General features: G+C 42.5%; 1 protein-coding gene across 1 annotated transcript in view; it reads right to left on the bottom strand.

Annotated features, from left to right (window-relative positions):
- Window positions 1-17038, bottom strand: part of LOC138801200 (uromodulin-like) — a 31597-nt gene extending 14559 nt beyond the window's left edge. The window contains exons 1-6 of the mRNA XM_069983763.1: window positions 16891-17038; window positions 14367-14605; window positions 12421-12543; window positions 6877-7054; window positions 2045-2182; window positions 480-494 (exon numbers count right to left, since the gene is read on the bottom strand). Coding sequence (XP_069839864.1) covers window positions 480-494; window positions 2045-2182; window positions 6877-7054; window positions 12421-12543; window positions 14367-14605; window positions 16891-17005 — 808 coding nt within the window. The 5' untranslated portion in view covers window positions 17006-17038. The remainder of the gene's footprint in view (window positions 1-479; window positions 495-2044; window positions 2183-6876; window positions 7055-12420; window positions 12544-14366; window positions 14606-16890) is intronic.
- Window positions 17039-17385: the final 347 nt, after the last annotated feature.

The raw sequence follows: 17385 nt of genomic DNA, 5'->3' as shown, positions 1-17385 counted from the left end.
GGCTAGCAAGGAAGGTCAGAACACAAGGCAGAAGGGTCAGAGAAACGACAGATAATAGCAGAACCTCAAGCAGGCAGAGACTAAGTCAATAACCAGCAATGATATCCCAGACTGAGGAAGTTATATAGGAGGCCAGGGTTCTGATCCAGAACATCATTGGGCCATCCCCCTGATCTCCAAGCACAGACACCTGAGAACAAAACAGATCCACTGGCAGGATGACCTGTCAGTCACAGCAGAACCAAAACACAGATTAACCCAGACATGGCCAGACAGAACTCAGCAGGTGAAGTCGGGTGTGTCTCTCAAGGTGAGCAAATAACCAGTGTTCACACATTGCAAAACAAAACACAGAAACAGAATGCAAGAAAATCAGCGCCTTCTCGGCCGCACAGCACGAGCCGAGGGGCGCATAATGCTCCGCAAAGATACAGTCCTGACAGTTATCTTGCACAAATTCTATTTAATGTGATACTTACATGAAATATTCATAGCTGAAAAAAAAAAAACAACAACATTGAATATTTACGTTATTAATGTAAGATTACATAGAACATACTCAACAGAAAACAGGTAAAGTGGAGACCGCTTAGAGATAGATAGATAGATAGATAGATAGATAGATAGATAGATAGATAGATAGGAGCACTGGCGTAGCTACCATGGGGGCAGGGTACGCCGTCGCTATGGGGCCCGGGGGCTTAGGGGGCCCGGGCCCCCGCGTTAAAGTATGCCCCCGCCCCCTGTATTGCCGCTCACTATGCATATGCATAGTGAGCGGCCCTGAGCCATCCCCTCCGCCCGCCCCTTCTATCGCTGCTCAGCTGAGCCGATCAGAAGCCCGGAAAAGTGCAATGAGCAGCACTTTCCTGGGCTCCTGATCGGCTAAGCAGCGATGGAGGGGGCGGGCTGGGCGTGCGGAGGGGATCGCTGTCCTACTCACCTGTCCGCCGGCCCCAGCAGCTCCTCTCCCGACACTCCGGTCTCCCGTCATCCTCCGGGCACAGGCAGTGGGGTACAGAGACGCTGCCTGTGTCCCGGAAGTGTTCTGCAGCGGCAGTCTCTCTGTCCCCCGCTGCCTGTGCCCGGAGGATGACGGGAGACCGGAGTGTCGGGAGAGGAGCTGCTGGGGCCGGCGGACAGGTGAGTAACCTGTTTGTTGTTTTTCTGGTCGCAGGGGGGATTGGCTACTATTGGGGCACTGTATGGGGCATTGGCTACTATGGGGGCACTGTATGGGGCATTGGCTACTATGGGGGCACTGTATGGGGCATTGGCTACTATGGGGGCACTGTATGGGGCATTGGCTACTATATGGGGGCACTGGCTACTATGGGGGCACTGTCTGGGGGCATTGGTAAACTGGTACTGTTTGTATTATTCATCTTAACATACTGGATTTGGTTGGTAACAATATAGTGGTAATGGCAGTGGTCATGGTGCTATAATGCTTTTCCTAATACTATATATACATATTGCTCTCTCTTCACAGCTTAGTGGTCAGTTGTTGGGGGGGGGGGGGGGGCAATCAAAAGTTTGCTATGGGGCCCAGCTAGTTCTAGTTACGCCCCTGGATAGGAGATTCTATATCTTCTTCCTAACAAATGTCAGATAAGTTTTACTAAGTTCTTGATTTTGATGTCATCTTCTTGTGCTTGCACTATATCGTATGCTATGTATTCTGTATGTAGTTCACACTGTTAATGCTGTATTAATGTCTTTGTGAATTGCCTATTGACTGTTGCTGCCATCTAGTGGCCATTATGTACGAAAGTCTGCAAAAACAGGGCAATGTACCTATATTGACACATGGCTTTAGGATAGAGGTCCTGCCCTCCTTGAAATGCAGGTACCATGAAGCTGGCACTGCAAGCCCAGGTAACCTGCAGGTTTTACTCCATTCAAGTGGTAGCCTCAGGCTGTGTACTAGTGACTCTGCACTATACATATACCTGGGATCAGAGTTTGGGGGAGCTGGCACCACTCTCTACATGCTGAGTGTTGCATCTGCTTTGCAGATAGATAGATTTTCAAAGTAAAATACCTGTAAACCCTTCCACTCGTACAGAGTTTTGACCTCCTGCATATATGTATATAGTCCACATTCCTTGTCCAGGGTCTTTCAGCAAATACATGGATCCCCACACTTCTAAAACTATCTGTTTTAGTGGAAGTTCTGTAGCTGCACATAAAATAAATAAAAAGTGATGTTACTGCAGTGCTCAAAAAATAAAGGAACACTTAAACAACACAATATAACTTCAAGTAAATCACACTTCTGTTAAATCAAACTGTCTACTTAGGGAGGCAACACTGATTGACAATCAATTTATCATGCAATTAGCAAGACACTCAATAAAGGAGTGGTTCTGCAGTTGAGGACCACAGACCACTTCTCAGTACCTATGCTTAATGGCTGATGTTTTGGTCACTTTTGAATGTTGGTGGTGCTTTCACACTAGTGGTAACATGAGACGGACTCTACAACCTATACAAGTGGCTCAGGTAGTGCAGCTCATCCAGGACGGCACATCAATGCGAGCTGTGGCAAGAAGGTTTGCTGTGTCTATAAGCGCAGTGTCCAGAGGCTGGAGGTGCTATCGGGAGAGAGGCCAGTACACCAGGAGACCTGGAGGAGGCCATAGGAGGGCAACAACAAAGCAGCAGCACGGCTACCTCAGCCTTTGTGCAAGGAGGAACAGGAGGAGCACTTCCAGAGTATCCAGCAGGCCACCAATGTGCATGTGTCTGCACAAACTGTTAGAAACCGACTCCATGAGGATGGTATGAGGGCCTGACGTCCACAGATGGGGGTTATGTTCACAGCCCAACACTGTGCAGGACGCTTGGCATTTGCCAGAGAACACCAGGATTGGCAAAGTTGTCACTGGCGCTTTTTGCTCTTCACAAATGAAAGCAGGTTACCACTGAGCAAATAGGACATATGTGACAGAGTCAGGAGACGCCGTAGAGAGATCTCCAGCCTGCAACAATCTTCAGCATGACCGGTTTGGAGTGGGTCAGTAATGTGGAGTGGCACTCCTTTGGAGGGCCGCACAGTCCTCCATGTGCTGGCCAGAGGTAGCCTGACTGCCATTAGGTACCAAGATGAGATCCTCATACCCCTTGTGAGACCATATTCTGGTGCAGTTGGCCCAGGGTTCTTCCTAATGCAGGACAATGCAAGACCTCGTGTGGCTGTGCCATCAGTTCCTGCAATATGAAGGCATTGAAGCTATGGACTGGCCTGTTAATCCCCAAACCTGAATCCGGTTGAGCACATCTGGGACATCAAGTCTCGCTCCATCCACCAATGTCACGTTGCACCACAGATTGTCTAGGATCGTGCCCAGGTGTTGTAGGGAGGTCATACAGGCACGTGGAGGCCACACACAATACTGAGCCTCATTGTGACTTGTTTTAAGGACATTACATAAAAGTTGGATCAGCCTGTAGTGTGTTTTTCCACTTTAAGGCTATGTTTGGGGGGGGGGGGAGCCTGCAGCTGAGGGGAACGGTGGCACATCAGAGGAGCTCCGTGAACAAAGCATCTCTACAGCCAACAAGGGGTCTTAACTTTTATTATTTTATCTTCGGAACACTGCTGACTCTCTCTGGAACCCTGCAATATGGGAAATACATCGAGACAGGCATCGGTAGCTGCAAGGAGGAAAACTCAAGCGTCTCTCCCTCAAGCTGCGACATCACAAGATGGCTCCGGGTCTTTACAGGATCACCTTCTGAATGCGCTTGTGGCTGAAGCAGGAGCAGCATGGTGGGACCCAGCGACACCGGAACAACCAGCACCCGCATCGGAATCTAACGCTGGTACACCTGTGCCTATCAAAGCGGCTAAAAGGAGGAACAGGAGACATAAGCCTGATAGCGCTCATTCCTATCAGCTGTGCTCGACTAATGTAAGAGATTGTAGACAGAACTCCTCTCCTAGCATAATTGCTTCCCCAGCACTTACTACGCCGGCAACAACAGATATCTCCCGGCACACTCGATCTCAAGCTTGTGTCTTCATGAAGTTTTCTCCGAAGATCAGCCTGCTCTCTCACAACAGACATCACAACTGACTGGAGCAGATACTCCTGGGGGACTGTTGCAACCTCCATTACCACCCCAATCTCCGTATGGATATACTACCCTCTCTCCCATGGCTCTGATATTTGTGAGTAACTCATCTACAACTCCTTCGCTTCCGCCCGCACAAATTGCAAGGGACTTATGTCCCCCTATCTCTCCGTTATTGATGCGAATACAGAGAGACTCGGACTTAGCCCCTAATTCGCTACTTGCCGACCATGCCCAGCTATTCCTACCAAATGTCAGAGGATGGTTTCTATAAGGGACTCTCTGTTAACAGGCATGGATCACTTATTTAAAGCGTAACTGTCAGTACAAGCGATTTTAAGAAACTCTGTAATAGGTTTTATGTACTAAAAGAGTTTCCTTCTGTACAGAAAAAGCAATCTTCCAGCTTCCCCCCTCACATCAAATGAAGCAGGATTTCTGTCTCCATTATGTGGCTATGGAGAGGGGAGGGGCTGTTTGGAGTGACTGAGCACAGAGCAGTCCTGCACAGCACAACACCCTGCAATCTTCTCTCAGTAAGTTCATAGATAAGCACTGACCTTTCTGACACCTGAATTTAGCGTTTTAGGTGCCCAGAGAGTCTACAAACAGCTGACCTTCATGTCACCTCTTCCTGCTCCCTCATCTCCCTCAGCCTCTCCCCCCTTCATAGGCTTACAATGGAGAGAGCAGAGCCCGTCTTCACTGGCTTCTCTGTAATGAAGACGTGTTTGCCTGATAATGCACAGATAAGAAGTCAGGGGGGGAGGCTGGGAGATTGCTTCTTGAGTACAGAAGGAGGCTTTTTTGGCTGATGAAACCTATTACAGAGTTTCTTAAAATCGCTTATACTACTGATTTCTGCAATAAAAAAAAACATGACAGTTACGCTTTAACTCTGTTACCCAAATGATACGTGGGGTTGAAGACAGGACTATATTAACGGAGCAAAAAATGGCTGAGGTGATAGATGCTCAGAATTCCTTATTAGATACTTGTGAGCAGTTGAAGGACGAGACGATAGTGCTCCGCAACAAAGTAGCCGCATTGGAGGACTATAACAAAAGACATAACCTGAAATTCCATAATATACACGAAACTTCCACCAACACAGAGCTCCCGTCCTTCCTACAGAACTTACTCAAACAAGTATTGCCGGATTGCACAGACTCTGAGTTAACAATTGATTGGGTGAGGAGGATACCCAGTCCCCATCATTTACCCTTAACATCATCCCGAGATGTAGCTGCCAGAATGCATTTTTTGCCTATAAAATCCAAGATTCTTGCAACAACAAGGAAATGGGGGATAGTATCAGCCGACTTTCAAAACACTTCTGTGTATTCAGACTTATCATCTGAAACCTTGAAGCAACGTAGGACATTTGCAACACTCACTCAGAAACTTCGTGAGAAACTAATTGTGTATAAGTGGCTAACCCCTGCTCGCCTTTTGCTTATTTATCATGGCGTTAAACACTTCATCTCTACCCCAGAGGAAGGACAACAACTGCTCGACTCATGGAACCTCACTTGAACATCTGTTTGTTGGACCACCTGTTGGTACCCCTGGCATAGGCAAAACTTTATGCCCCTACCCTCTAATAGCGTGTTGATTCCACTCTAACACGCAGATTTTTATGTTTTTACTAGCAAGATAGTCACCTTCCACTTTATTGCAAGTTAGATGTTGAAGCAATTTTGGTGACTTCTCTCATTGATCATTAAGTTACACTTAAATATTTCATAGAATATCTTTTTGCAACATAGCATGACGATGGCCTGTCTAATCATCTTACCATCGCTGCACCCTGCTCAGCTTGGCCAAATTTACTGTATACTCATATAGGCTTAAACTTCTCCCCAATCTTTATTTATAACCAACGCTTTTTATTTTGATTTTTACTCTAAGCGTCTGTAGTTATGCGTTTAATTTCCTATACTTATGTTGAGGCATAATATACGTTTATGTATACATTTAAGTGTATTTATAAGCATTTAATGTCTGTTTGCCTGTTTGTTGTTTGATTTGTACCAGCACTCTACAAGCGTTGAGTGTTTATCTGTTTATTGTTTTCTGCTCGACTTATACCAGCTTTGTACTTATAATTGCCTATCGTAGTGTTAAGCCCCGCTACCTGCTTGTTCTTCATTTTCTTTACCCATAAAGGGACATGTCTTTATCTGTATTGTAAAATTTTATGCAAAATTTCTAATAAAAATTTATGGAAACATCAAGGCTATGTTTAGACTACGTAAGAGACCGCCGTTCCGTGACCCAGCCAGTTTCTGAAAAGATCATCTCGGCCAGTACTGCAATACCGGCCGGATGATCTATAGGGCCGCAGAGTTCTTATGTGGACGCAGAAAAATGAAATGTCAATTGTTTGCGGCACCGCTAGGGATTCCGGCCGAAGCGTACACCATGTGTATACGCTCCGGCCAAGATTCCATAGGCAGCAATGGCACGTATATTTTCGTATAAATCACGGCCGTTGTTGCAATCCACAACAATGGCCGTAGTTATACGAAAATATACGTAGTGGGAACATGGCCTAATTTTGTGTGTGACTCCAAATCCATGGCTCAGTTGGTTAATAAATTTGATTTCCATTGATGATTTTTGTCTGATTTTGTTGTCAGCACATTCAACTTTGTACAGAACAAAGAATTCAATGATAATATTTCATTCATTCAGATCTAGGATGTGTTACTTGAGGGTTCCCCTTATTTTTTTTTGAGCAGTGTATAAAACAAGCAAGCAGGTTATCATTATGTCCAGAGTAAAGAGACTTACAGTCAGGTCCCAATACTTGTATTGAATAGATCACTCCATCTGTGGTAATGATTAGAGCTGTAAAATTGTCTGCAACAGCAAAGTTCGCAGAATTATATCCTGCATTATAATCCCCGGAGAAGAGGCGCACAGAGCTGTTGGAAGGTCTTGAAAGTGTGAAGTCCAAGTAATTAAAGACCTGGGAATAAGGTATATTATAGGGTCAAGTCAGATGTATATTACATCATTACATCATCAATACATTGGTCATGATTTTGTTAAAGGGGTTGTCCAGCGGAAATCTTTTTCTTTCACATCAACTGGTGTTTATAGATTTTATAGTTTTATAGATTTGTAATTTACTTCTATTAAAAAATCTCAAGTTTTCCAGAGCTGTCCAGAGCAGGGGAGGTTTTCTATGGGGATTCCCATTGATTTGAAAGAAAAAGATTTTTGCTGCACAACCCCTTTAAAGAACTCCACTGAATATGTGAAAACTTCACAATCACCTTTTACCTCTGCCCTGGTCCAGAATGTTACTCAAATGATAACTGTGTTGCAGTGTCATACAGAGTCTTGGGATTAGATGTGCAACACATACACCCACCAAGAAGAATATTGATGGAAAAGAACATTCCAGAAAAGTGACAATAATGCCTATGATAAATGAATTGAATACTAACATGTAACCGGTTGCTTTTGATAATAGTCGGAGAAGGCTATAACCACACAGATTTATAGAAAAATAAGGTATTTAATACAAAGAACAATACTTAGCTGTAGTTACAGATGGTACAGATGCATAGTTGTTTTATCCACAATGAAATGGGGAGCCCCTTTGTATATTATGGTCTAATATACGCCCATTTCCCTCGATGACCACCAGGGTGCTGGGCACCTTCCATCCATGGTCCCAGCTGAGGCTGGCTCGAAGCTACATACCCCCGACCTTTATAGTAAGTTTGGGTGGGGGTGATGTGCTTGTATGTCTATGTAGACCACTGATGACCATGAATGGAAGTTATCTGATGTTTCTCCGGCCTTGTACATATTTACCAAGCACAATGGGGACCCAGTTTTACAATTACAGCTATAAGGTTCTTTCAGCCATACAACAATAGCAACAAACAACTGTATCCTCCAATGTCTACACTATTGTGCAGGTATATGGCTGGACAGCTGACATAGGTGTGACAGTATACATACACACACACAACTACAATGACTTCTACACACATAGCCATACGAATAAATATATATACATATATATACATATATATATATATATATATATATATATATATATACACACACAAGACATTAAAATAATACATTCCTTCTCATTACATCAATAAGACACTTTAATTTTCTGAAATGAACCCATCCGGTTACACTCCACCCCTTGTCTTATTGATGTGATGTAAGGAAGTTACAAAACATTATTTGTGACGCCATTTACACATTCTTCTGATATCATCCTCATTTAACCATGTGATTGCTCACTTCCTATTTTCTCTTACATTGGTCGGTTGCTACAAACAGAAACTAGTGCGGTCACAGCTGGGCTTAAAACCAAAAAAGAAAAATCAAATGTCCAGTAATACAAAATGCAATATCCATTCTGGTGGGAATTTTCTTTCTTCTGATCTTCTTAGACCCCAATCTCAGGTGCAGGGAAGCAAGGGGATTATTGTGCCCTCGCCACAGGGGCCTATTGCTCAGGTAACGTCACTACTTCCATGGTTGGCCAAAGGACAGACCCTCAGTAGGCATCTGCCCCAGCCCTTTACACGTTCAGAAGTCTGTCTCATTCATTCCCTCCCCCTCTGTATCTCTGGTGAGGGGTTGGGGGGTTGCAGGTATGGCTGCAGACTGTAGAGCCCCTTTGGCAGTGCTGTTCCAGGTACATTGTCTTCCTGCACTTGTGCATCATCTTGGCACCTTTGAAGACACTAGATCTCGGGATGTCAGCTCTTCAGGCTCTCTGCACTTGCTGAGACAGACTTAACAAGGGTCAATATCCAAATAGGAATAAATCAATGAATCCACAGCAGATAGGAAACACGGTGGCTTTAGATTCAGTCACATGAGAACAGAAGGTCATTTGCGAAGTCTCTGTAAACTCTGTATGGTGGTCACTCATTCCTTCATCAAATGGAGAACTTAAAAATAAAAATCCAAATGTCTTTCTTAGGGAAAAAAAACAACAAATCAAATCTCTGCCCAGGAAAGTGTTTCTGTTGATAGCAAGGACATGTAACAATGGCTATCTACCTAATCCCATTACCAACATGTTTATCGTCAAACAACATTCCTAAATTTCAAGCATACAAACTAAACATATAGTATATGACTTCAGTCTATTGGATGGTTAAACAAATCAAGAGTATACACACATATCCTTTAATATGCATCCCATGTAAAGCAAACCCATCATCCTGTATTGGAGATATATACTGTATATACACACATACATATATAGCTATATCCATGCAGGCATTTTCTCAGTAATGGGTACCCATACATATTTGCATTTTCCCAACACAATTCACCCACCCTTATTGTTTTGTTTGTAAACAATCTTGAACGTTCTGAACTCATTCAGTTTATTACTTCAATATTGATTAATTTTTATCCCAAAACAATTTTAATCAAACATTTTCCATTTAACATTCAGATACACCACTTATATAGCTCCAAGTAGGCATCTGAAGATAATTCAGACTTCTCAACCTTATTTTCCTCTCAGGTTTCAAGTGACCATAACATCTTTAGGAAGAGCAAAGGACTGGTATATCCAAACATAAGGGGCTGTCACTCTCCCTTTCTTATCCCACCTTTCTCCTCCCACCTTTCTATGTCATTAGTCACCACCCCCTTAGTCCAGGTCTTTGTATTGTCATACTTCAGGTCAGTTGTCTGTAACCCTGGGACCATACCAAACCTACTAACCTTCTTGTGGTATCACAAGACAGACAACACATATAACAATACAGACATGTACAAACATAAAACACACACATGGGCCCATCCATTCATAACATACAATTCACACAAAAGAAATGATAAAAATAAAACAAAACATGGAGCTCCTTTCAAAAAAAAAAAACATCATGAAATGCCTAAAAAATTGTGGTTAACCATATCAAAAAATGTCTCTTTCATGTGCAAATCCTAAAATATTAATGGACAATTAATGGCATTTTCACACAGTTGAAGTTCTTGGTCTCCATCTTGCTTAACTGTGGAATAAACAAAACTTTTCATTAGGGCAAAACTCTCCTACAGCTGTGGAAACAAACAAAACTCATGGTTATTTTTCAAATCTTATAAGGTGTAATCAATATCACCACGTGGATTTTTCTCTTTCTATACCCCAATTTAAATTTACCAATTTAAATGGATCCATTATATTACAAGTTATACACATACTATATACTGTATAGCAACATTCCTTCAAGAACCTGCAGATAAAACACAGACATATTAGTTTTATCATAGATTAAATAATCCCATGACGTCACCATATACTATCAGATTATATCCTCTATCTGACTGGTCCACAAACAGAAAATACAAACACTAAACAATGGAGAGAGGACAAGACTTTGCACAGAGATTACGTTTATAGCTCTCAGACACAAAATAGCCATAAACTCCCCTACAAATGACAAACACACAGTACCAAAACCATTCTTATTCAACAGAGATAGCACACAAAAAAACAAACAACTAACACACTTTTCCACAGCAGCAGAAATATACATTCCTAGTCATCTTTCCTTGAAACTAAACTTCCCATGACCTACACCTTGTCTTTTTATAAACATTCTCTGAATACCAACACACAGATATTACTGAGCAGGAGTATCTCCCTGTACCCTGTTTTCCAAAATGACGTACTACTCAAAATACCAACCAAGTCCGATATTCTGGAGATTCAAAATACAAATCACCTTCTGTCACTTGCATTTATACCTTTGTAAAGTAACTAACAAATCACATCCATGACCATTTCCTTCATTAGTTCCAAACATGAATATCTAGTAACATTAGACTTAAAAACATAACTTTAAAGTTGAAACTTTACTCCACTAACTCCATATCAAACATATAGACATCAGTCTCAGAAGCTGAACAAAGGCTATTGACTGCTCAAGCCTCGCCCTGCTTTTCAGAATACAAATAAACAAACAAAATTTTCTGCAGTGCAACAACACATGCAACGTCAGAAACTCTTACATGTCATGACAATACAAACCATTACAACACACAACAAATACAAATTCCATTTATGGTTGGAAGTTACACTTCTTACTATCACACTGTGACCGCTCATTGGCCAAAACCTGGTGAGGAGCCTGCTCCCACCCTAGAATCTCCACATCCATGAAGCCCACTTGCTTCACTTCTTTTTCTTGTATGTCTCTCTCAATTCGCACCAGCAGACAGATCCATCCCACATCTGCTGCGGTCTTCTGCCATTCAAGAGACATAACAAGATGCACCACCACCGACTGGGGTCTGTCAGCTGAAATGGTGTCACCACCTCGAGTGCTGGGTGCCCAGGGTCGCGAACTATACACCCACCAGGGGACTGGACTCGCTTTGTCATCTACCCCACAACTACACATCTCAGCTAACACATACATTATATCCTATCAAACAGTTATAGCAATTCTATGACTATTATCCCACTTCTGACACCATTATGTAACCGGTTGCTTTTGATAATAGTCGGAGAAGGCTATAACCACACAGATTTATAGAAAAATAAGGTATTTAATACAAAGAACAATACTTAGCTGTAGTTACAGATGGTACAGATGCATAGTTGTTTTATCCACAATGAAATGGGGAGCCCCTTTGTATATTATGGTCTAATATACGCCCATTTCCCTCGATGACCACCAGGGTGCTGGGCACCTTCCATCCATGGTCCCAGCTGAGGCTGGCTCGAAGCTACATACCCCCGACCTTTATAGTAAGTTTGGGTGGGGGTGATGTGCTTGTATGTCTATGTAGACCACTGATGACCATGAATGGAAGTTATCTGATGTTTCTCCGGCCTTGTACATATTTACCAAGCACAATGGGGACCCAGTTTTACAATTACAGCTATAAGGTTCTTTCAGCCATACAACAATAGCAACAAACAACTGTATCCTCCAATGTCTACACTATTGTGCAGGTATATGGCTGGACAGCTGACATAGGTGTGACAGTATACATACACACACACAACTACAATGACTTCTACACACATAGCCATACGAATAAATATATATACATATATATACATATACATATATATATATATATATATATATATATATACATACACACACAAGACATTAAAATAATACATTCCTTCTCATTACATCAATAAGACACTTTAATTTTCTGAAATGAACCCATCCGGTTACATAACACATAATTGTAACAGACACCTCTTTTTGAACAGTATCAATGCCATTGGCTTCAAGCTACTGGGACACCTCTATAATTTCTCATTCAATGTATAGCTATGAAAACATTGATTTATAAGCTGGTAAATTACTGTACTTTGTTAAGATCTGAAAGGGAAACTTGAAATACGTGTCCAAAACTGGCAGCGGCGATATCTCGATATACAAGGAAATCTGCATCATAAATGCTTCCACAGAGCCCAGTGATAAGGAAGAAAACCTGAAGGGGAAATGAAGGAGCTTATCAATGGTTAATTAAAGCAGCTCTATACTTTGTAATATTGACAGCAAATCCTTTAGGTTCTGTTGAGATTTCCCAGGGACCAGTGACGTCGGCAATATGGATCCTCATATTGGCCACAAGTAAATCGATTCTACCTAAAGTGACATCTTTGATGTCCAGGAAATCTCAACTCTATGTGGGGAATTTCTTGTGCAGTACTAATGGAGCGCGCCACAGGCCGGGGCGCCTCCGATAAGGATGTTCGGTATTTGAAAGTGAATTTGCAGGATTAAGCCATCATACATTAATGAACATTATCCAGCTTCACAAACTTCCGATTGGGACGTGACCCGCTTTAACACACTGAAAAGATACTGCATTTTTTTTTTTTTTTATTAACACTGAATTTCATACATTGGTGTACAGGAATGTCAAACTCAAATACACAGTGGGCCAAAATTAAAAAAATTGGAGAAAGTTGCAGGCCAACCATGATATTTAATGAAGATTGCATGCAGCGTTTCTGGCACTGTCAGAGCAGCGTGCGACGTTCCTGGTACTGCCTATCCTAAAGTAATTTTCCCCACATGAAAGTTACGCATTATATCCCTCAAGCAGTAAGTAATGCCATAATTGTGCCCCATGTAGTAGCCACCCCAAATAGTGCCCCACATACTAGCCAGGCCTACTATTAGAGAACTACATAGTAGCCAGCCCTCCCGATAGTGTCCCATATAGTAGCCAGCCCTCCCAATAGTGTCTTATGTAGAAGCCAGCCTTCCTAGTAGTGTCCCATATAGTAGCCAGCCCTCCCCATAGTGTCTTATATAGTTGGCAGCTCTCCCCAAAAGCCTCTAATGTAGAAGCCATCCCTCCCAATAGTGTCTTATATAGTAGCCAGCTCTCCCCAATAGCCTCTTATATAGTAGCCAGCCCTCTCCTACTGTTTTATATAGTAGCCAGCCCTCCCCAATAGTCTGTTATGTAGAAGCCAGCCCTCCCCAATAGTATCTTATATAGTAGCCAGCCCTCCCCATAGTCTCTTATATAGTAGCCAGCCCTCCCCAATTGTGTCTTATATAGAAGCCAGTCCCTAAAATAGTCTCTTATATAGTAGCCAGCATACCCCAATAGTTTTTTTTTTTTATAGTAGTCAGCCCTCTCCAATAGTCTTATATAGTGGCAAGCCCTCCCCAATTGTCTCTTATGTAGAAGCCAGTCCTCAAGAATAGTCTCTAAAATAGAAGCCAGCCCCTACTGTAGTTGCTCATGACTGCCCCCTTAGCTTGGACTCACCCTACCTGCGGCTCCAGAGGCTGCAGGAGGTGCCCGTTGGAGGAAGGGTGCGATGACTTCACCATATTGCCAGTGTTGGGGCACTACTGAGATACTTCTAGGCCATGGGCTAAAAACTGCCTGGGGCCTACAAGATTATAATATGGGTGGTCCAAGCAGCTCTACGGAGCATCCATATTATAATCTGCTGCAACGTCAGGTGGGCCAAATATAACACAGCAATGGAAAAGCATGGCAGGCCAAAAATAATGGCACCACGGGCCAAATTTGGCCTGCGGGCCAGAGTTTGACATGACTGTTCTAGGATACTAGACAGTATGGGGGAGATTTATCAAACAGGCTCAGTTGCCCCTAGCAACCAATCAGATTCCACCTTTCAGTCTGTGAGGAATGAAAGGTGGAATCTGATTGGTTGCTAGGGGCAACTGAGCCAGTTTCACTTTACACCATGTTTGATAAATCTCTCTCTAAATGTGTATTTATGAGTATTACAAGTATTAGAAATAGTAGTAGTATCATCATACCTGTGATTTAGTGATTTTTATTAATGAATAGATGTGGTTTATCAGGGATAAATCCCAGTAATCTAAAGCAGATGCATCTGTTAATACCAGGATGAAAGAATTGGGTGGGGAGCTTTCCAAGGCCAGTTGAAGTCCATGCATTGCCAGCTCTGGACAATCTCCACCTCCGCTGGCCCCCAGGCTGTTAAAGAAATCTGCAAACTGTTGTTTTGATTTGGTTATTCGAACAGGTCCATAAGCTGTGAAAGCAATGAGGAAAAGCACAATATCACTAAAGAGGATTCCCCACCTTTCAGAAATTTCTATTTCTCCCTACTCTGTGCACGAGACAGGAGACGGCCCCTTAGGGTCCATTTACTACATTTTCTGGTGCCTGGTGGAGGTCTGAACACCCAGACTCTGATCAATCAAACCATGTTCCTGGGAAATGTCAAAAGTTTTCTCAGATGAAAGTACTAATGTAAGAGCTTTACATATTGTTCAATCTTTAACCCCTAGATGACCCTGGACGTACCTGTATGCTCTGGCCACCTGTCACCAGACGACCCTGGGCGTACAGGTACGTCCTTGCTGTATATCCCACTATGAAGCGTGCTCCAGAGAGGAGCGCGCTTCATAGCAGGTGGGTGCTGGCTGCAATCAGCAGCCAGCCCTCACCGTTAATGACAGGCTGCACGATCGTGCTGCAGCCTGTCATTAACCCCTTAAACGCCGCAGACTGCCGGAGGTCTCTTACCTTCTTCCGTGCAGTCCGATCGGCGCTCTGCTCCTTGAGTCTGCCACAGGCATAAAAACAATTAAATAAATAAACATGTAATATACCGTAGCGTGCGTAATTGCCTGATCTATTAAAACATAACAGTATAACTATATGACGAGCGGCGTAAACGAAAAGAGGGAAAAAAGTGCCAGGATTACCGATTTTTTGTTACATTATCTATTTAAAAAAAATTAATAAGAAGTGATCAAAACGTCCGATCTACACAAATATGGGATTAATAAAAACTAGAGATCATCGTGCAAAAAAAAATGACACCCCATACAGCCCCATAGGTGAAACAAAACCGTTATAAGAGTCACAATAGGCCCATTCGGACTGAGCTATAGAATAATGGTATCATGTCACTTTTACCATATAGTGTATTACTAGTAGTGGATTATAATAGGGGCATTCTGGGCTGCAGCCCGAGGCCCTAAGCTCCTGGGGGGCCCATGACCACCCAAAAAGACTTATACTTTCAGTGGTGTACTGTCTCCTGGCTTCACTTCCACCATGATTTGCAAAAAAAATCACAGTTTTTTTATGGCAATTTTGCACAAATTAAGACATCAGGACATTATATATACTGTACTATGAACGCCAGGCTAGTGCCGCCATAGTTACAGTGGGTTGGGGGGGCCCAGGCTTGGTGAAATGCCCGGGGCCTATGGTAATATTAATCCGCCCCTGTGTATTACGTAGACACAGGAACCCCCTCAAAGGGGTATCAATGTATCAATGCACATGTATTTTTTCCAGAGACCCTCCCTGCACAGTGCAGAGGTGTGTCCTCCTCCAAATTTATCAATATTTTCGCCTGGAATTAAAAAAAAAAAAATCGAAAAAAAATCGACGTCAGCTCGGATATTTTATCCTGCAGTGCAGCAACATCAACTATGTTGGATTTATCAAGAGGTGTGTACCTCTTGATAAATCCAGCTGCGCAAACAATACAATTATAAATAGGTGTGGCGCAAAAAATGTGGACTCTTGCTTTTGAGCATCTTTCCAATTTCATAGTACATATGAAGCACTAATGGAGAGCCTTCTAAGGGGACCTCTAAGTTCAAAGAGAAATATTGGAACATCTGAGTATCTTTAAACTATTTAAAAGGGCCAAACACACCCCTCTGTGTTAAATAAAATTGTCACTATCTAACGTGTAATAGGGTATACCGATTGTCCTGCTAAAGCAAGTGTTTGGAAAAAGAAGGATCGGGAGTCTGAGATTTCATAATTTCTAATAACTTCTTCCTACAAATATTATACTGCAACCTCTGCTTAAGAAGACCTCCAAACTGGCATATGAACTCTTAAGGGAAGCTACCTCCAACAGGTGGCACTGTAAAGCAAGTTCTTTTCCTTTTGCTTTCTAACACGTTGGCTAATTCATTATCTAGTAAACATTATGGCAGCCTAACAACCTCTTGGATTTTCTGATCCCTCTTAAGTTTTGACCTTCTCATTGCTCTTGTTCTTAGTTTGTTAAAGGTTCTTTTGTTATCTGTCTCTATTCTTCTATTCTATTAATACAATGTAACTGATTCTTCATCTCTACATTTATAGAATTCTTATTTGATGGCATCTTAAATTTCATTGGTAAATAAACTTACCACCTTTGTTGGATTTTCTTCTCTAATTTGATCATATTTTTGAGCACATCCTATTTTTTTTTTTTTGGCTTTGTCATGCAACCATTTGATCTAAAATAAGAATGTAAATCCATCCGTTCAATGTCAACGTAATAACGTTCCGATAACATACCTGGATCATTAAACTCCACCATGGTATACTGGCGAACACCACAAGGGAACCTGGCGGTCACACGGTCCAGAAGCCAACTATTTACAGTCTTTAGCTCTATAAAATCATCAGACATTGACCCTGTAGTGTCCACCAGGTAAGTGAGGGATGAAGACTCTAGAGAAGATAAAGAAATGTAAGTTCATACTACAAAATTAGGGATGGACCGAAACTGCCGAGGTTCAGGTTCGTATGAACCCGAATGCTTAGCATCAGATTCCCGCTGTCTGCCCGCTCTGTGGAGCGGGTGGATACAGCGGAAGGACTGCCTGGAAAACTGGGATACAGCCTATGGCTATGGCTGTATCCCAGTTTTCCAGGCGGTCCTCCCGCTGTATCTACCCTCTCCATGGAGTGGGCAGACAGCGGGAATCATTACCGAGAGTTCGGGTTTTTACGAACCTGAACAACCATCCCTATACAAAATCCATAATATACTGTAGAGTGGTCACTTGT

Source organism: Dendropsophus ebraccatus, chromosome 9 (genome assembly GCF_027789765.1).
Source record: "Dendropsophus ebraccatus isolate aDenEbr1 chromosome 9, aDenEbr1.pat, whole genome shotgun sequence".
Classification (NCBI taxonomy): Eukaryota; Metazoa; Chordata; class Amphibia; order Anura; family Hylidae; genus Dendropsophus; species Dendropsophus ebraccatus.
This window is presented reverse-complemented; position numbering and strand designations above follow the sequence as displayed.